At 43.3% G+C, this 21,542-nt stretch overlaps 1 protein-coding gene across 7 annotated transcripts in view; it reads right to left on the bottom strand.

Annotated features, from left to right (window-relative positions):
* NFIB (nuclear factor I B) overlaps positions 1 to 21,542 on the bottom strand; it is a 630,357-nt gene that overhangs the window by 56,584 nt on the left and 552,231 nt on the right. For all 7 annotated transcript variants that reach the window (XM_085633719.1, XM_085633741.1, XM_085633700.1 and 4 more), the window contains 4 exons: positions 20,923 to 21,054; positions 16,897 to 17,075; positions 4,935 to 5,070; positions 981 to 1,063 (listed from right to left, as the gene is read on the bottom strand). In XM_085633719.1, the coding sequence (XP_085489845.1) occupies positions 981 to 1,063; positions 4,935 to 5,070; positions 16,897 to 17,075; positions 20,923 to 21,054 (530 nt within the window). The remainder of the gene's footprint in view (positions 1 to 980; positions 1,064 to 4,934; positions 5,071 to 16,896; positions 17,076 to 20,922; positions 21,055 to 21,542) is intronic.

Raw genomic sequence — 21,542 nt, forward strand, 5'->3', positions numbered from 1 at the left:
TAACAGGGCATAAAGATTCATGCCAAAGACTAACGCTACTGGCATGCAGGACTCACAGAGTCCTTTCTCCCTCTGTCATAGTCCATCATTTTATTTTCATTTTGGTCCACATCCTGGTAATTTAAGACTGTGCAGCTGTCAAAATCAGGGAGCGGCATATATAAACACCATAAAGTGTAGCCCTGGAACGCGTCTGAATTTATTTCCCCGATGCTGTTCGGAAGCCATTGTAAGATTATTTATTTTTTTGTACGGACGCAGAGCAACACCGCCTTTTTGTCGCTTGCCGCTAATTTGCTCCCGCCCACAATTAATCCCAGCTCAATATTTTCACAGTTTGGGTAAACACTTAATTTGCATTAAATTTACAGCATTAATGAGATGGGAAGTGTAAAATGCTACTTGAAACATAAATGATGCGACACCAAAAAAAAAAAAAATGTGTTTTTACCAGGTCAGGAATCAGCACTCTAAATTAGTTCTAATAAATAAGGAATGGTGACGATGTGCTAAACGGAGAGTTTGGCCTCGTAACTCATGTGCTGGAGCTGCACTGCCTGCAGACGCAAACATCTGGAAAGCATGAAATAGCTCTGGGATCACAATGTGAGCCTTTTATTCACACTGGTCTCAAGATGAACTCTCAAATGTGTCGCTGTCACTCACCACAGAGAACGCAGCCACAGCTATGCTTTTCCCTTCGTTAATAGTGAGTGTCTCACACATGTCTGAAGTATGGCATTCATTTGGAGATTACTCCAGAGCAAATGGCGGCCATGTTTGCCTCTGAAAAACAGTCTACAATACTGGCTCAAATCTGTGACCTAGAAGAGCATACCATGTTACTGGGACTTGGTTGTGAGGGGAGCTTTTTAGGGTGCCCCAGAAGATTCTGATCTGTTCTCGGGGGGCAATGCACAGAGGAACGGCAACACACACACAGAAATCTAAAGCGCTACATCTAAGTAAAATGTGCCCACCTGTTGCTGATGAAGAAAGGCTGGATCTCTCGGGCTGAGTCCCACATACCGGTTGGCTTGGGTAGTGCCAGAGGCTGTGTAAGCTAGGAGAAGAGAAAAAAAACAGCAATGAGGGAAGGACAAACACATACACATCTACACAGCAAAAGAAACGAGCGCCTACCAAATCTGTACTTTCCTAATTTCAAGAAGGGTAGATTAGGTTTCTTCGAACATCAATGTGCTTTCTGGGAAGTGTTGAGGGAAACGTGGAATATCTTTTAAATATATGTGGGTGTACGTAAAGGAGAGGTGGCATGTTTGCATGGTGAGAATGTGAGTGGTGCCTGTACAAATCTGGCTTTCTATGAGGGGCACATACTGGGCACCAGCACCTGGACAGGAGAAGCAGGTACTGGCCTTATGTTCCCTTTGATAACCCTGGCTCTGCCCTGGCTGCTCTTGGCCTTAGGGTCAAGAAGGCAGCGACTGGCACAGAACATACACAAGGCTCACAGCCCTTCTTACTTTCTGTCTTCTTCACACTTTGGCCTTTCTTTACCAATTGGTAGTAAATACTGGGCTGTTAACAGACTAAGCAGATGGAGGCAAGAGTTGGTTCTCCAGGCAACGGGACAACCCTGTGAATCATGGGTGGTTAAAGCCTATCTGATATCCCTTAGGCATTTTTTTGAATTGGTACCCATGGGGAACCTCGGTCAAAGTGACTAATTTATGTTTCCCAGTTAAAGAATGCCCTAGCTCTGTGACCGTGTTCATCACCTCATGCCTAAGAAGGCATAGGCTGGAAACAGGAGCCCAGGATCAAGTCATCTCTTTTCCCACCTCGAGTGGACCTACTACATTGATGCCCTGCTCTGGCATCCTTAACAACAGTGTCCTCAATTCACACCACTGACATGGCCAGCCCTGAATCAGCGTACCCTGAAAAACACACTTGGGACCCCTGAAACATCTGAAGATCTTAATAAACCAGAAAACACATCCCTTGGTTCTGGTGCTTTTGAGCAAGGTGGCAGAGGGTGCTTTTTCATGCGTTCTTACGTGCAGTGACTCAGAGATGGCTGATGAAGCTGAAACCACAAGACAACAATCAAGGACAAGGGTCAAGGTCTTACTATCCCTCCTGATTCAAAATCTAAGGGCTACTATTTATGTCAGGTTGTAAGCAGAGGAAGGAATTTATTGCATGCTGTGGTCAGCGCTGACAAAGCTCCAGTGCTGCTCACACAAGAATATTTGTGGCATTTTTCAGTTAGAGAAAATAATTTCCATTTCTCTTAAAAAGCGTGACACGTTTCGTAAGATTTATCTAATCTGTGTTCCAACATTAATGTGATTTTTTAGGTCTTACACAAACCTCTTTATATCTCTGAGCCCGATGGACAGACAGCATTTTAAAGGACAGAAGTTTAGTCCTAAAATAGTTGTGGTATGTTTCCTTTTTTAATGTGAGTTACAAAAATCCTATTGAACACTTATGGAAATGTTTTAAAGCCAAAGATTTGTAAGAAGACGTATGCTCCTTCTTGTTTACTCATGTAGTTTGTGCCATGGGCAGATAATGTGAGTAGTTATACTTAGATATGTACATTTTTAGGTCTCGCCTGACCCAGCGCATGCTCTGGTTTGGCGAGACTTATTGAGAGGACTCCAAAAAAGTGCTACCAGGCCAGCCTAGAGCTACAGTGCATGTGCGCGAGCGCGCTTGCTTTACCGCGATTACTTTCACTTTCGCGGCCGCACGGCCGCTTTGATGTTTGATCGCAATCGCGATCACTTTCGCGGCCGCACGGCCGCTTGGCATAGCCAATAGGTCTCGCTTTTAGGACCTTATAAGTATTTAGTTATGCTTCCTTTTTTTAATGTGAGTTACAAAAATCCTATTGAACACTTATGGAAATGTTTTAAAGCCAAAGATTTGTAAGAAGACGTATGCTCCTTCCTGTTTACTCATGTAGTTTGTGCCATGGGCAGATAATGTGAGTAGTTATACTTAGATATGTACATTTTTAGGTCTCGCCTGACCCAGCGCATGCTCTGGTTTGGCGAGACTTATTGAGAGGACTCCAAAAAAGGGCTACCAGGCCAGCCTAGAGCTACAGTGCATGTGCGCGAGCGCGCTTGCTTTACCGCGATTACTTTCACTTTCGCGGCCGCACAGCCGCTTTGATGTTTGATCGCAATTGCGATCACTTTCGCGGCCGCACGGCCGCTTGGCATAGCCAATAGGTCTCGCTTTTGGGACCTTATAAGTATTTAGTTATGCAACTGTTGCATGGCTAAACACTTATAAGGTCCCAAAGGCGAGACCTATAAGCTATGCCAATGCTTGTTTATGTTATTTTCCATTTGGGAAAATATTTTTCTTGTTGAAGAACTTGCCATTCATCATTAACAAACATATGAAATTCCTGAATTTGTAAAGCGCACAGCTACCTCTGGAGAGGTGTCCCAGCACTGGGGGCCGTCGGGAAGATTAAGCAAGTTACTGCCTAGAGTCACATGGTGCTGGGCTAACTTGCCGCCGGAGCCAGGGATCGAACCATGAACCCTGTGGTCCGGAGTCAGGCACCCTGGCCGCTGCGCCACACATATGACATCCCTTTAAAATTTTCTGTTTCAAAAGTACTCTTACTTTTTTGCAGGAGTCCATGTGCTTTTCTAGATCAGAAACACTTTGGGATTTTTTTAAAAAATCGTTTCCAGGTCCATCTCTCTGCCACCCCCTTTGCTCCCTTATTTCCAAACTTGATTCAGTTTTACTCCTGAGCAAGAGTACACCCCAGGAGGTATACTTCTTTTCTGAACAAATACATGGATTTGCTTCTGTGAGTTACAGATTCTGTAACTCGGGATTTGCAGTATATGAACGCACATACAACTTGTTGCACACGGATGTGACACCTGGATGTGTAAAAGCTTCAACAAATGTCTGCTTTTGTCTCCTAGCGCCAACACTTCATTAATCACTCCCTCTCTCTCACTCCCAAGCCTTCTGTAAAATGAACTGGCTAGGGCTCCTACAGGTAGATTTCTGACTTGCTTGACTCTAGGCGCTGCATTCCACCAGCACAATGGCGAGATATCGTTTTTCATGGACACCAGTGACCCTGACAATACTGATTTCTCAAGAAAAATGCCTCAAGGTTTGTACATAATACCAGTCAAAAGGCAACAATTTACTTTTAGAAAACAATTAAGCTGAACACAACATTGTAAACATATGTGACAAGAGAAGAAACTGAGGCATGAACACACTAGCAGCTTTTGCACTAAACCTCTGTTTATAATTAACTATGTTTGATACCATGGACACCACAAACATAGCGGAGACCGGCATGTGGTATATGTGCCTGATCCTTACATTAACAGAAGTGCAAACGCCGAAAGAATGAGTTACCCGATTTTATGTCTTGAAGTACTTTTAGGTTACTGAACAGTAACACATAAAGATTTTTACTGACTGACTGACTAGCGAGTTACCCATATAACTAATTCAGGCTTATTGTAGGAAATACCACAAACACAACAGAGGTGTACATTTTTCACACACTGACACTCATGATATAGGTGTTGGTCAACCCTTGGTTAGAATCCTTTAGAGAAAGGCATGACCTATGCATAAAAATATATTCGGGGAGGGTGTGTGCAAATGAAAGCCTGGTAGCAAACTGTGACATGTGAGGACCAACCTCCACTGAAAACTGAAGGCGGCTGGCTGCATTCTACTACCAGAGACAGTAGGTTTTACATTAGGGCAGCAGCTGTGTGAGAGGTCAGAGAAAGCTGAAAGCATTGTGCTTGTGGTCGCCACACAGCCTTAATGTAGGGAAGTTGAAGATTATTTATTACTTGCTGTGCCTGGCACAGCCACCGACACTTTGCTACACATGCACCTAGTTGCTCCAAGAAATACTTTCTAACTATCATTGATTGGTATAACCAGCTCACCTTCAGTGGATGTCGTGATGGGTTTTGTGTCCGTCATGGTGAGCGTCACCGGCCGCACTGCGCTGTGGTGGGGCGAGGGCGTCAACACTGGAGTGAAATGACCAGGCACCTTCCCTACTTGGCCACTGCTGTTGGGCTATGAAAGGAAGAAAGAGTCAGGGAATCAACAAGGTTGACATCAGCCTGTTGTTCTCAGTACAGCACTCTTAGTCACTGGCCTATTGTGAGATAGGCCATGTTCATTTGCTTCCTGCAAGGAAACAAAATATGCCTAGAGGACAAACACAGCCAAACCAGGGAAGTAAACATGAGCAAAGCATAGACACAGTAATGCTTCAGAGCCTCTTTGTAAACAACACAGTCAGTTGCTTCATAGTCAGTGCCACGCTGGAAACTGAGGGAACACTTGCTTTTGATGATCAACTAACAAATGATTAGCAACGCTTTCAAAACTGAGTAACTTAATCAGGACATAGCACTCCGAGTGTCTTTTGATTGGCAGCTCATTCTTAACTTTACAACAGTGATCAGCAACATATAAGCGCAAACTTTGCGTAAGCCAGAAGAAACAAATAATTGCAAAGGATGATACATAAATGTGTTCTTAAATACCTTTGTCTAATATTCAAATTTTACTTTGACTGTAGATATTTAACCCGGCCCACAGCTGTGGTGGGGCATGCTCTCTCTTCTTGTGTTGCAGCGACTCCCAGCTCCAGTCCAGTCTTTAAACCCGTCTAGCACTCTTCGATCAGAATAATATGACTTTCTCCAAATCTACAGTGGCGGCGAAGGTTTGAAGGACTCAGATCTGAGCTATTAATGTGGTGTCCATATCTTGGGCTCATCGGATTTTAGATGGTGAACAGCAGTGCAGCACTAATGTTTGCCAGGAAGTGCCCAGGGCCTGTATGCCAGAATATCGTGGGGAAAAATATCGTCTGACAGAAATATTGCCCTAAATATAATTTACAAAAATATTGTTCCAATAGTGGTAGACTTTCTCTTATTAACTTAAATAGGATGATATTTTTGTAAACAATATTTTGGACACAATACTACCGTCAGATGATTATTTGGTTTAGATATCCTGGTTCCACACCATGCACTGGTGATAAAGGCAGTGGAAAGCAGTTCACTAACAATTGGGTGTGATTCACAATTACAGAAAACCCTAGAGCTACTGGGATGATTTGGAGCTTGTGACTGAGCAATGACAGTCCATGTCACATGTTTGTGAAAGAATGTTCTATGCTTTAACGTGTTCTTCCCTCCCACAGTGCCTGCTGTCTCCCACTGACATGCAATATTCCGGTTTGGTTTTAATTTCGACAAATCGGTTTAATTTGCCATTGGATCCTGTGCCTGCTGGCTATGGCCCTGACTCCCCATTGTGAGCATGCATAGTGTCTATGAGATAAATCAACTTTTGCAGTGTATTTTAGCACTAAAGAATAAACTGGAAGTCTGTCCATCCAGTGCCCTGCCTCCCATGTTCTTGTGGTTTCTCTTTCACCAATCCCATGAAGTCTCCCTGGCATCCTCATGCTCAGACGGTGTGCATGGCTCTGCTGCCACTGCCTCCATTCTCGATAACCAAAAAATCCTCGAATGCACCTGCAGCCTGGACCACATGTAAAGAAGGCCCAGGAGACAGGAACCCCTGCAGCTCAAAGCCAAAGTCTCACTGGTTCCTCAAAGCTGGATTCTGCACCTTTACGGTCATCCTAAACCTCATTCCAGTTCACTTGTTAACACCAGTCTCACCTCTACACCTCTTATCTTGCCCCTTACATGTGCCGATACGCCCCCGCGTCTCCTGTCTTGCCCCACTGATCCTCTATTCCATCCCATTCCGGCTCTTATGCATCTCTTCTCACCAACACATGTGCATGGCTCTCCAAAAGATAACTTATTCGACCACACAGAATGTGATGCCCCCCTTAAGGCAATTGCCTTAGGTCCAGTGTTTGAAGGTACACACCAAAGCAGTGTTTACCTTCTTAAAAAAAAAAAATACATCCAAAGTATAGGAGGGCAACGTTTTTCTTAGAGGCACACAGCTGGCTATTTGAATTACTGGGGCTGCCAAATACCAGGGCTGCTTAGTCTTGAGTCTAACTCATGCCTCTTTCCTCCACCGCCTCCCACTTCCTGTCTCTGGATCTCAGTTTTGCAGGTGCTTTTGTTATCCATGCTTTTTCGCTTTGCTGCTGTTCTCCTACCTTTCGTACCCTCCTTTCTCCATTTCCGCCTTTTTCCCGCTTACATTGGGTCAAAGTCTGATGATGAAAGGTAATTTCAAATTTCCAAAAACGTATGTTGGTGCCCAGCACGTGCAAGCACCTGCACAAATTAAGCACTGCATTAAAGCCTACAAACGGACACTAAAAGAAGCTTCTCTTTCACGCTGACAGCCTCCCATCTCACCAACAAAGTACCCACCAGTCTCTGAGCCCACAAAGAACATGTCCCATCTTATCCTTACACCTCTCTTTACAGCTAGCTTATATATACACCTCTCGCTAACTGCCTCTTACTTTTACCACTCTGGCACTCGGGCTAATGTCTAGGCATCTGCCTCTTCTACTAGGATCCCTTCACTCTGCTGTGCCATCTTTCTTATAGAGTTTACTAGAAAAGTTAATAACTTTTGTATTTTAATTTCCAAAGTGTCATTGTATGGGAAATGCCTTGTCTGGGTTTTGCGTAGTCCTTGCACATAACAGCAGACGCTGAAACCTGCAACTATAGAAATCTGTGGGGTTTATTTAAACGATGCTTCCCAATCGTGTTCCAAAATCCACTAAAGTGTCTGCAACTAAGAGTATCCAATTGGGACTGCAACCAAAGGACAACCGGAAATTCAGCGCAAGGGATCAATGACGCAGTTTGCTTGCACTTGCTTTGTTTGCTCCTGGGATACCACTGGCCTCTAACTAGTGGAGGATTAAACGATGTGCTTAAGGTAGATTTGGGATTTTGATGAAAAGATGGAAAGCAAAGGAAAAACTTTGACAATAGCTATTTCTGTGTCCCATGTAAATACTCAGCCAGCAAACCGGCCCTTCTTTTGCCCAAGATGGCCCATTTCGTTGTCCGGCATAACTTTTCCCGTTCAATAAATGTAGATCCAGCTCTGCTCCCTTTTTCCACTGAACTGTAGGATTCGTGTCTGAAAACATTGGAAAAAATCTTGCTAGCGCACACATCATGTCATACCTAATTATACAGGGACCGACCACTGACCATAATGGAATGTGAATTTACTATTCTAACTCCATGGGTGCCTTGAAACTGGAATGGGACATAAGGCGTACCGAAGGAACTATCACTGTACCTTTAGATTTTGATGCACTCGCTTGAAAGTATCTGCATACACTAGGGGGACCCGTCCGCGCAGTGCTCTAATCCTCCCAGAGATGGCGCTTGTCTGGGTTTTCAGGGTTCACCAAAACTGTGAGGCCCGGACCAGTCCTCGCAGTGTGTGTTAGACATGCACACACTCACTCACTCTCTCTCTCTCTTCCACTGTAAACATCAGAGAAGCAGAGCATGCATGGATAGCCAGCTCCGCTACCCTTGGCTAGATAGCTTCATAGGTCTAGACCTCATGTTATTTTCATTGCAGCTTGTATAAATATATTACATGGGTGTTCATACCATTTGTCCTGGCCTAACATTATTTGGGTTAGAATTTTTCAATTTAAAAATGTTAGTCATAAATAATAGGGTTTCCTTTGGCTGGGCCAAGCATTTTTCCCTTTGAGCAAATATTTTCAGAAAGATCGTTAGAGCAGCAGAAAACGTGTTGCTCAGGAGAACCCAGCCCTCCCAGAAAGGTAAAAACTACATTTCTGTTTAGCACCTCACTTGCAAAGCAGTACCAGGGGATTTGTGGGATGGACAAAAACAGGAGAGAGAATAAACACATTCTGATTGGCTGGCCCTTAAAGGTGCTACCAAACTCTTCTTCACACCTCCTTAGATGTGCAGATGATGGACAATGGTACTAATTAATTGTATTAACTGCTATAATTATCCACATTTTTTCTCATCTTATGGCTGTGTATCCTTATTTTTTTTTTGAGAGGGTGAAAACATGATATTACAGCTAACAGAGAATTACAAAGTGTTAACAGGTTATCGGTGGAAAGTTTATATTACTAGTGGCCCCAGGGGTCAGGAATGAATAAGTAGCACCAAGCTCACCAGGTGCTGAATAACATTTTGATTCAATATATTATATATTTCTGCCTGTCCATCTTCCACGACAAAATGCATATGGAAGTCAACAAACCTCATTGCTTCCATGGAGAGCAAAAATTATAAAAACGTGCAGCTTATATTTTATATAAAGCTTTCCAGAAGTCTGACAACTTAATATCATTATGCATATCTGTTGCTAAACTGTGTTGACGCAATGGTACTCATTCAATTGATCTTGTAATAGGCGTGTTTAAAGTTGCTAAGTGCGCTGAATCTAAAAAAATCTGTGTGAGCTTGGTAAAGCTTTTTAAAAAAAATAGTTTTTTTAGAAAAAAAGGGGGCCGTTTCATTGACACTTTGTGACAGTGTGAAGCAGTTCCGCTACTACAAGGAGCCAAACTGGCCAGTGAATGGATTTCCATCCTCTTAGTGTCAGCCCTACATCCCCTCCTCTGGCCCCGCCCATAGGTGAAGTCCCATCCTTGCATTCTAACCGCATCACTCATCATGTGCTCTATGCCCCACCTCGTTGGAGCAAAATCTCTAGCAGTCCCCACCTACTGGGAATCCCTAACTTTAATCTGCCTCTCCCCAATGGTCTCCTTAATCAGTCGTCAAACCTGCAGAGGGAGGGCTTGAACGGGCTATCCTTTTGGAGGATGTCTCATCCAGGTGACACCCAATCTCCAGAATTCTGATGCACAAGAGGTTGGTTCGCTTTAACTTTGCCTTAGACACTGTCTGAAGTACTCAGGAACTTTCACCAGCATCTCCTAGCTGAAATCTCCAAACTTCACCCAATTTTGCAGAGCATGCATCTTAAAACCTTTGCCAACCTATATTTTAGAAGCATGAATACGCCTTCAAGACTTGCCAGTAAGTTTATGTAGTAGAAAAAAGTGTGGCAATCAGTGTACAAGACCTGCTTAATTGCTCCACAGATTTTAAACAATCATGCTAATTACTATAGAATATCACAGCAATTACCAGTAGTACTTAACAAAGGCTAAAAGGTAGTGTAAAATACATTTAAAAGATACAGATTTTACCGATAGTAACCGTATGCTAATCCCCTCTAAATATGAAGTAATTCCTGGGTAATTATTACCTCTGCTGGGGCATTTTCAAACGTGACAGGGTTCAATTGGAGTGAAAATTATGTCACAATGCACAGAAAAACTATGTTGGATATAGCATATATTCTCTGCTGGATATAGCGTATTATTTAGAAACTTTGTGAAAGTAGAAAAAATCAGGAACTATGTTGCACAAAGACTTCTTGGGGACATTTTGAAAGCATGCCTAGGAATGCATTTCCATTGGCTTTGTGGATTGTAACTCACATTTGCTTCCTTTCCATTTGCTGGCTTTATTTGTTTTAGGCTGTCCAGCATGTCTTTGTCCCTGGCATGGAGCATAGCCTGTTTACCACCTCTATGACTTGCTCCTTGTATTCTTCCATGAGTGCTTGCTTTCTGTAACAGGCTTTTAAATTTTGCTCTTATCTTGACACAATTGCCGTGCATTGAAAGACAGAGGCCAAATGTCAGGCTCGGTCTTCGTGTTTACTTTTCTTTTTTCTGACTTAAGTGAGAGAATTTATGTGACAATCTTGCAGGATACTGAGGGTGGGAAAGGAAAGTATTTTATTCTAGTACATAATAAAATTTAAATTGAATTGAACAGTGCAAATATTTCAGACTATATTAGAATTAGGAAAACACAAATGAAGCACTTTTTTGTAACTGAAGTGTGATGGAAACAAAGATTTTAATACGATTAAAAAAAAACATTCACTAGGTAATTTCCACACATTAGCATTTGTGCGCTGTATAGCTTTATCAGTAAAACTGTATGTGTAAATGTAATGGTCATTTCAATTGAAAATGTGTTGTCTATAATGGTGGTGCACTACCACACCGTGCATACTCTACTTTACGCCACTCCAAGCTACTACACTCTATGACACTTCACTCAATGACACTCCACTCCATGACACTTCACTCCATGACACAACACGCCACTCTACTCTATGTCACTCCACTTCACGACAGTCCCCTCTATGACACTCTACTCTACGCCATTTCACTCTGTCACTCAACTCTTCAACACTCTATGCCACTCCACATTACTCCACACTATGACACTCCACGCAACGCCACTCCACTCTATGACACTTTACTACTCTCTATGCTATGCCACTCCACTCTACTCTACGCAACTCCACTCTACAACACTTTACTCTACTCTACTCTATGCCACTCCATCATATGCCCCAACACTCTACGCCACTCCACAACACTCTACGCCACTCCACTCTACGACATTCTACTTCGGTCTATGCCATTTTACTCTAAGCACTCTACTCCACTCCACTCTATGCCACTGCACTCTATGCCAATCCACTGTATGACACTCCATTCTATGAATCTACTCCACTCTATGCCATTCCATGATGGTTTTCTCTACTATACTCTACGTCACTCCACCCCACTCTCCTTTATACTTTACTCCACTCTATGCCCCTCCATTCTACAACCTTCTAACTCCACTTTACAACGCTTCACTCTATGACACTCCACCCCATTCTCCTCTATGATACTTAACTCCACTCTACAGCCCTCCAATCTACAGGCTTCTAACTTCACTTTACAACACTCACTCTATGACACTCTACACCCCTCCACTGTATGTCCCTCAACTCTACAACACTCTTCTCTACGACATTTTACTCCACTCTATGACAGTCTGCTACACTCCACTCTACGCAATTCCCTCTATGCCACTCCACACCCCTTTACTCCACTTTATGCCACTCCTCTCTACTCCATATGACACTCCAAATTACAACACTCCATTCTACAACACTCTACTCTTTGCCACTCCACAATACAACAATCTACTCCGCTCTACTAAACTACTCCACTCTACACTACTATACGCCACCCTACTCTAAGACACAGCGTCACTCTACTTCACTCTAATCCACTATATGCCCCTCCACTCTACGCCCTCCACTCTACACCACTCCACTCTATTCTAGAACACTTCACTCTATAACACAGCACTCTATGACACTACACTCTACAAAAAAGCCAATCTACCACACTCCATACCACTTTACAACATCACTCCTCACCACTCTAGGACACTCCACTCTACGACACTGTATTCCACTCTACACCACTCCACTTTACGCCACTCTATGCCATTCCACTCTATACCACTCCATTCTATGACATTCTTCTCCAATCTATGCCCCTCCACTATGCACCCTTCCACTCTACGACACAACACTTTACACCACATCACTCCACGCCAAACCACCCCACTCTACGCCTCTTAACTCCACTCTGTTCTCCTCTATGCCTCTGATTGTTAGCCATGCTGAACAGCAGACACACTGGTGAACAACAAGGCTTAAATACATTGACAAAGCCAATAGATCTTACATAGACGAAACCTATTGGCTTTGTCAATGTCTGTTGAATTTGTAACTTGCAGGTGGCACACAGACGTCTGCAACAAAAGAATTTACAGAATCAGATTATCTGAGATGCACCTAGACCCTCAGCTCAGGAAATCATGATTCTCAGGGAGGACTACGGCTTCACTGCCGCTTCACAGGAGCATTTGTTTCAAATATCATGGCCGTCAATTTTTAATAAATGGACTGATTGACCTTCCAGGCTGCTCGACGCAAATAATTTGTTGCAGCTAGCATGATGGGAAGAAAAATGTCTAATGATCTCTACAGTGTAAGCCTATGACAGCAGGGGCTTTTCACAATTGTTTTCCCGTCAAATTGTATTGAACAGGCTAGCTGTCTCGCAGTAACCAGTGCAGCTAGCGGCCATGTAGTAACATTTCAAAATGGCTCAGTAGACTAGAACACTACTCAAAGGCCTAAACTGGGAATCTAAATGAGCACGTTATGGGGAGGTCCTCAAAGCAAGGAGCTCCATAAAGGGAAGGGGTTCAGGGTATCTGCCCTTCCCTCTCCCAACATATCCCCTGCCACCACACAAGGGCAGCAGGGTAACAGCTCTGATGGTAGGGAGGAATAGCTCGATTAACCCAACTCTCCTGAAATTAATGCTTTGAGTTGCAAGGGATATACTGGCAGTTATTTACAGGGGGAAAGAAAATTGGTTACTTGGTTACTCTTATGAAACACACATGATCCCAGTTATATCACCCAACTACCCATGCCTGGCAAAAACACAATTGCTTGACCATGTGAGTGTGAAGCTCCCACACAAAAAAAATTGTCAACTTTTTATGCAACATTGTGTCACTTCTCTAAAAAGTGCATTACACCTAGTTATAGTTAAAATGTCATTGGGTAGCCTGAGCTCATACAACCGTGATCTACAGGCATCCACCAGCTCAGAGGGTCAATGTCCAGGCGTGTTTATTCAGCTTTTTCATCCTTCCACGGTCTGTTAATTAAGAACCATATACCCGACATTACTAAAAGCTATTCTTCACAGGGAAAAGAAGTGAGTCTGGCTGTTGTGTGATACGTGAATGGATCAATATTATATTAGCATTATAAAAAAAAATATTCCAGAGGAAAATAATGAAAAACAATTTAGAGAAAAAATGGTCTTCTTGCAAAGACGAGTGCTTTTTGTGAAAGAAACATGGGCCATATGTACGAGACCACTGAAATGTCACAAACACCTTAATTTGCAAAATCAGAGTTTGAATCGGCAAAATGTTGTACAAAATATTAAATTATTTTTGTGATTTGGAAAAGCCTTTCTGAATAACAAAAGATGTTTTACGACTCATTCTGAATCACAATTTGGAGGGGGGCGTGAATGAGTGTCCCCCACCTATTTGTGGTGTATCGATGGCTTGCGACTACAATACCAGTCGTATACTACTGAAAATGCACCAGCCTCTAAGAAGGTTTATGGGCCAGCTTGCTCCACGCATATGTGAGATTTATTATTTCTGTAATTATATTTTTGGACTCAAAAGCAATGCAACAATGTCCTTTAGATTCTAGAAAACAACTTCGATATTAATTGTGGAAAATGTAGCTTATTTTCGTGATTTCAGAAACAGTGTCAGTAAACGCTGCCTCCTCCCAGTGCTTTAAAATTCAAGGCGCACAGTGTGAGGGTGATATGGGACTTTCTGTCCAGCTGAAAAAGCAGAAACTAGAGCAGGAATTGAAGATTACATTAGAGGCCCTGGAACGAATCCAAGTATTGACAGAACAGTGCTCGGCTGCTGCAGTCGGCGCTGCTGCCCAGTAACACAGTGTGCAGCTTCTGCAGGGAAAAGGGACCAGCTCTTTTACGAATGGTCCCACTAAAGACCCAATACAAATGAAAGGCACCTGGGGGAGGATTCTCAAAAGTAGCATCAACATACATATTGTCATGGAAAAGGCAGTGAGTAAACCCAGCAACAGTGGAGAAAAACAGAAAACGGAATACCATTTACTAAAGGCCAATTGTAATGTATTGTAGTTGCATTTATATAGGCTTCCTACCACTGACGAGGCGTTGAAGTGCTTTTTCGACGAGTATCACGCTACTCCGGAACCCATAAAGGATTAGTGGTGAATTGTTATAGTGAAAAACTAGAGTAATTTGAGTGGTGGATATGTTAGTCCGTTATTGGGATTGAGAAGGATAGTGGAGGGATAGAAGAGGGAAGGGTTATATGAGGTATTGAAGTGCTTTTCGGTGAGTAGCACGCTAATGCATCCAAATGCATAGAAGAAGTCAAAATGAGGCAGAGAGCTTTTACAAAAAATTTATAAAAATCTATATAAAAAAGGTGGGAATTAAACACTGAAAGACAGTGGCACTTGGAAAGACAGGACAAACATGGAGACTGTTAAAGGTCTATGTCTCATGAAAAGGGGTGATTTGTGCACACAGGATTACGTATTGCACACACTGTCTTGGTATGTGCCATAGCACACCCTTAGCTAGGTTCCGCCTCAGTACAAACTGACACAATGTGCCCGATTACAAAAAAATGTGCAGCCTACTTTAAACATTCCACACCTGCGCTTAGAAGTGTGCTTTAGATAAAGAATGAACTATGGTGATTGTGAGAAATGAAACAGCTTCTCTCTCTCTTTCACTGAAGGAGGACCAGCCTCTCTTATAAGAGGGGAACGTTATCCTCCCTGCAGGTGGGTGCAATGAGTTACTGCATATGCTTGCACGAGGATGCTTGGTGAGTCCCTGGGAGCCCACGCCCCCATCCCTATAATATATAGGTGGTGCAAAGAGACAGCAAACTGACTGTGCACCAGCTGTCAGTGCGTCTCCTGTTAAGTTCTTTTGCTCTGCGTCCGCATCTGTAATATGGCATGGGCACAAACGGAACATGTTTTCCTATTTGCTTGGGGCCACAACCGGCTTACACCATATTCTTAAAGGGGCCACACAAGCATCTACGGTCCCTTTTATAATAACAAATTGCCCCTCTATGCAGAAAGGCAGTGCACACCCGGGTTGTGCCCCTGGGACTTCCTTTATGACAGCCCCTGGTGTTTCTTACATACCATCAGACACCAATGTTTCAGTATTAAACTATGTGATCAGTAGAAAAAGCAAGTCACCTGAGTTGACGTTACTCTGCAATTCTGTCTGTGAAAGAAGCCATCTGAATCACCAGCTAAGTGTTGCTCTGGCAAAGCTTCTGTCTGTCCCTCCCAGAGCTCTATACACATATGAACTTTGGAATATTGATCTTAACACAACTCTCTGTCCTTCCTGAGGTTGGATTCTCTCAGCTACAAAAACATGAAAACAGACATATCTGTGCACATGTCCAGAGATCTGGGTGAAAAGAGAAAGGGGTGCAGCACCTTTAATCAAGAACATAAATGTGGTCTCATTAGATGATGCATTTTAACACTTGTTAAATGTGGACAATATGGAAGATAACCAGTAATAGATTTGTAACCTGGGAAAGACATGGAGTTTATATCACTATTTGTCTTCAAACCAGTGCAGCGTAGCAAGTGGGAGATTTTGTTACAGTAACCGCCAGCACTGGCGGCGACTGTCACGGGTATGCGTATCGAGTCACGAATACCAAACTTCAGACCTTGAGAAAGAGAAAACTGAGCCACAAAGAACACAAGTGCAATCTGATGGGGAAGACCACAATCATGGTGATGAGAAATACAAAATGGTTGGGCACCTTCTTCAGGGTCCAGTACAAATGAGGCTGCTCACTTTGCTGTATGCTCTAATTGGCAGCGGGGATGCGTCTGGATGAAGCCTTCCATTTCAGAAACCATATATATGGACCTACCTATTCTGGCACTTCCTGGAATAATCTCCCATTGTTAAATACATTTCAATTTCCTCGTCACTGGTTTCTGGTCATGTTATAAATTTAATGTGGTGCTCCAAATATAATTGGTGCCACTATACACATACTCCTAGTTTAACGCCCGAGTTGCATTCCTAGCTATGGTATTTTTCCCTTTTTGAGTTACTTGTAAAGTGCCTAAATACCTCTTAGTGGTGTGTCATGTGAATATGTACTAAGCACCTACACTTCTTTAATTTGAAAGGGAGAGTACCTGCACTTCTCAGCACTGCTGCAATACATTTAATGGGACAGTACCAGCACTTCTCACGAGTACCTTCACTTCTATGTTTCCATTTAAGGCATTGCTAACTGAAGTCTCCTGGGCCAGGATGACATACCTGAGTTTCATGGAAAGGCCCATTTTCATTCACACTACACATACTACATTGGTTACCTGGCTCGTCTGTGGACTGGACGGGTCGTACGACGGGACATAATTCTTCAGAGTATCCTGAGGGTTCAGGTGCGGAGGATATCTGATCGTCGAATGAGAGAAGTACGAAGAAGAAGTTGGAGGAAGAATAGTTTGTGCTGAAAATGGCAGAGGTGACGGTGAACTTCTGGCTGAGATGACTGCAGGGGATAAAACAGAGATAAACACATACAATCATATTTATATGCATCTACAGTGAAGTGTTTGTTTTATTTGTGCCAAGTTATTCGCAGCCCACTCTTGGGTTGTGTGGAGAAAACAATAACACTGGCCACGAACTGGCAAGACTTGCTCTTAAAAAAAAAAGTAAAAGACAGAAATAATTAATCAAAACCATTTCAGAATGCTAACCCTCCCGAGGGCCTTGACAGCACAACTTTCCCAGATCTGCAAGTGCTGAGGTCGGCTGAAACTGTGTGCGGATTACACCATGGTCTGATTTAATGTCTCTTGAAATGAAACAGTGTTTCCCAGTAGAAAACATTTTTCATCCGCAACGTATTTCTCTCAAGAGTCTTGCGGCATCTAAAGGGAACCATGTAACTTTCTGCAGCCAGACACCAAGGTCGGTCTCAGCCACTGTTGTCCTGTGGGAATTTCCCTCAGTGCCCATGAGTGCCTTTTCTTCTTTGACAGGATATACTCGTGCCATGGTGGCAAGCAAGGGGACAGAGAGAGGTGGACAGTGCTTCATTTGTAAAAGAAAGAGTGCTGGTGCCTGAAGCTCTGCTCAGAAGTCGGTGGCTGGTGCAATTAAATCTTGGGGTGCCCAATACCAAAGTTGGTAGTCTTAAAACCACTTCAGACACTCCCTGGCCCTTTATCTCACTCTTGCAGGTCCCTGCTTTTTCCCTTTGTGACCCTTGTTTTCCATCTTCTCTTCTTCTGTCTCCCCGATTTGTGTATTTTATCCTCTTGTTTTCTGTAAATATCTAATATGGAAAAAATAAGTACCAGTGGCTCCACCTGCAACAACAGGCTCAAATTAAGTACTGGAGGTGGAAAGAAGAGCAGGGGTGTGGGGGAAGAGGGCTACCAGCAGTCGAGTAGCAAGGCCTGGCCAACTCTCATTAAAATGTAAATACATTTTGAAGCAAAGACATTGCTAAAGTCTCTCTAGAACGAAAATTGGGTGCGTAAATATAAGATTATTCTATCCACACTACATTTCACTGCCAGTTACTTTAGTTAGGAGTGTGCAACGATAAGCATGCAAGTAAACACAATGAGTGTGAAGTTGCTTTTACCCGTCTGTGGTTTGCAATAAGCATGTCTAATATATGGGCAGATGGGCAGATTTACTTCTTGGAGCAAGTGCTATGGTGGTATAGAATGGATTCTGCATTTACATGGAATCAAGCCCAAGGCCTAAAGTCAATATTAGAGGGGTTTCAAGTGAAACCCTGAGGTTCTCCTGAGAAATGAGGAATTACTGGGAGAATCTATGGTTCTACATGTTGTCATCAAGCAAAGACGTGGGGTTATTGATCCTTCTGGGAAAAGGAAGGTTTTCTAAACTCTTCTCTGGATGACATCAGTCAACTTTATGTCAAGAGTTTTCTTTTTCCGAGTGAACATGTGTCCTCCATGGATAACTACAAAATTAGACACCATACTCTGGATCAATGGTGTTGTCAAATGTAACATACCAGTAGAAAGATGTAAAATAGTTAGTAAATTCAATTGGAAGTTGTTTGTGGAATTTAAGTGAGGATTGACTTATAGGAATTCAATTATTTTCATTAGCATGAGAGAGACAGAAAGCCCCACTTTACGAGTGTGAATTCAACAACACTCTAGGGAATCACAAGATGATACAGCGTTAAGAGGGCCCTGTTGAGTCTTGGACTGTATGTCTTTCATTTCCTGAAAATTGGGGATCTGTGCAAACACCTTATTCTACAACTACAAAGAATGCATCCTCTTCTTCCTTCACAGATTCTAGCTCCAACAACGATAGCTTGCACTGTGGAACACATAGTGAGACCAAACAGCTGCTGGCCAAGCTTGGATTAGCCTTCAGAAAACAACATTCAGGGGGGAAGGGTTCTGCTATAAATGCGAGTTTCAAATGAATTGAGGTTTCAGTCGCAGAGGCACTAAAGGGAAATCATTAGATGCAAAATTCACATAGTGAAGTACGACCATGATCAATAAAATGGTCAATCTTTGGTATTTATCAACGCTATGCGGTCCCGTAAGCCACCTACTTCAGGCAGCTGTGTAAGAAGGTTCAAATGTGACAACTGCTAATTCTGTGGTAACCCTTACTGAGTGGAACAGCAAAAAGTATTGCCATTCTCTTTTAATTATGCAATGAGTAACTAAATGTTAAAGGCCAATGTGTATACTGTCCTCCCCTACTTCTCCTCCTACCTTTCCATCGGACAGCAGTTTGTTCACATGGACACATTCAACCCACAAAAAACCCTATCACCTTAGGAGTCCCCAGGGCCCATACTGTCTCCTGTCATTTTCAACCATCACTTGAAGCCGCTTGCTGCTCTACTCACAGATAACAGATCAAGATTCATCAGTATGCCGCTGATATACAACTCTATTTGAAAGTCTCCACCTCTTCATTCATCCAATGCCTCAAACACTGCTTGCACATTATCCAGCCCTCCACCTGAAGCTCAACCCAACCAAGACAGAATTACTGTTACTTGCCAAGAATAACAAACATGATACAGTACAAACCTGGATCAATGACATTAAACAAGACGGCTTCAAACACAACTTTCACCAAATGCAAGTGACTTAGATTCAACCTCACCCATAAGGAACACACTGCCAGAAAACAGAGATTGCCTGGACCCAGCTCTCTTCTAAAAAAAAAAGTCAAACCATTTCTTCCATAAAGCGACTTCAGAAACGTTGTTCAAGACCTCATACTCTTGCATCTGGATGTTGGTGTTTCCCTACTCCATGGCCTCGCATACACCACAAGGACACCCCTTAAGGGCATATTACCCACTGCAGCACATCTCACCCAGGGCCTGAAGAAATATGATCCCATCATCTTCATCCCAATGGAACTCCAGTGGCTCCCCTTCCAGGCCTGTACCACCCTTAAAAGCAGCTGCATCGGCTACATAACTATCACGGCCAACACACCTGCTTATCTTGCAGACCGGCTCACTATTTCTCGTGGCTCTGGGCGCACTCGCAGCCAGGACACCATCAGACTACAGACTAAGAAGTGTAGAAAAGACAAAAACAAGAGAGCAGGCCTTTTCCATCTATGCACCCAAGATCCGGAACAACATCCCTGTATCCATCAGGACTGCCTCAAGGCTGCTTCAATTTAGGAAAGAGTCACCTCTTTAAAGAAAACCAAATCACGATGCATTAAAAGTGCCCAACTCAGCTTCCTCTCCTAGTACTCGTTGACTTTATGCTTCATCTTTGACCATGTACAATGCTCCACTGTCTTATGGCTAGGGTAATGCTATGTAACTACCATTATCAAACATACATCAAAAAATACGTACATGATACATACATATACCTGAACATGTATGCAAGGCTCTGACCTACAATCAACTCTCTTCTCCTGGTGCACAGAATTGAAAAACGTAGGTTTGCACTTACATTCACGCTTGACTTAACAACACACACTCTACACGATGAGGACATATCTGGGCAATCTCCCTGCAACACACCCATTCGAAGAAACAGATGTCACTCCCACTGGGTCGGATTCATCGCCAAATACATACCTAATCAAACATGCAGAAGCTTTTCCCATTCTTGCCACATGAAGTCCATCACTGACCCTTGGTTCTGCACTGGCACGAATTCTCTGTTAATGACAGAGATAACTACCACCAAACGAGGGCAGAATTCAGAAACATATACCAGGCCCTGTCAGCCACCACAATCAGAACAACGGGATACGTAGTTCTGACACCATCTCACCCGCCCCCAGTTCAGACCATTCAAAGAGACAAGCGGGGTTCTCTTTTGGACCAATGTTATCCTTACCACTGTGTCCTACGCCTGGGATTCCGGGGTGATGATGCTGGGGGAAAGAGCTCAGTCTGGGCGAAGAATCTTGGGGCGACGTCGGGCTAAATAATGGCTTGTCAGGCTTCTTCATCGTAGGAGAAGACATATCTGCCGAAGAAACAAAGAAACAGCATGAACAAAAGATCTCCTGTATGCACCTGTGCCAGACGTACATATTTATTCTATTTGAGCTGAAACACACACCTGTGTTTAATTACTGGAGTGCTGCTTTTCATATTAATTTATAGAGATGGATATAATTTCAACTGTCCATGACCTGGTTGCATTCCAACAATGCCAGGCATGCACCCGGGTAGAAAAACAAAAACACAGCAGACACCCACCAGCCCGGCGAGGGCACACCATCCATCGCACCACAACCACTACTTCTCACATAGTAACATGACCGAAGCCACAACGAGCCAGCAACACTCTGGTGGCAAGGGCCAAACAAATACTTCCGTGAAATAACGCAATAATAAGCTCCATTTTTTGTAAAAGTAGGCCTTGCCCGAAAAGAAAGGGGCCAGTGATAGTGCGCGCGCGGTGGGAGCGGCGGAAGGTGGGCGCCTACAAAGGAGGCCTTTGTTCCGCCT

The sequence above is a fragment of the Triturus cristatus genome, chromosome 2_1, assembly GCF_964204655.1.
Source record: "Triturus cristatus chromosome 2_1, aTriCri1.1, whole genome shotgun sequence".
NCBI lineage: Eukaryota > Metazoa > Chordata > Amphibia > Caudata > Salamandridae > Triturus > Triturus cristatus.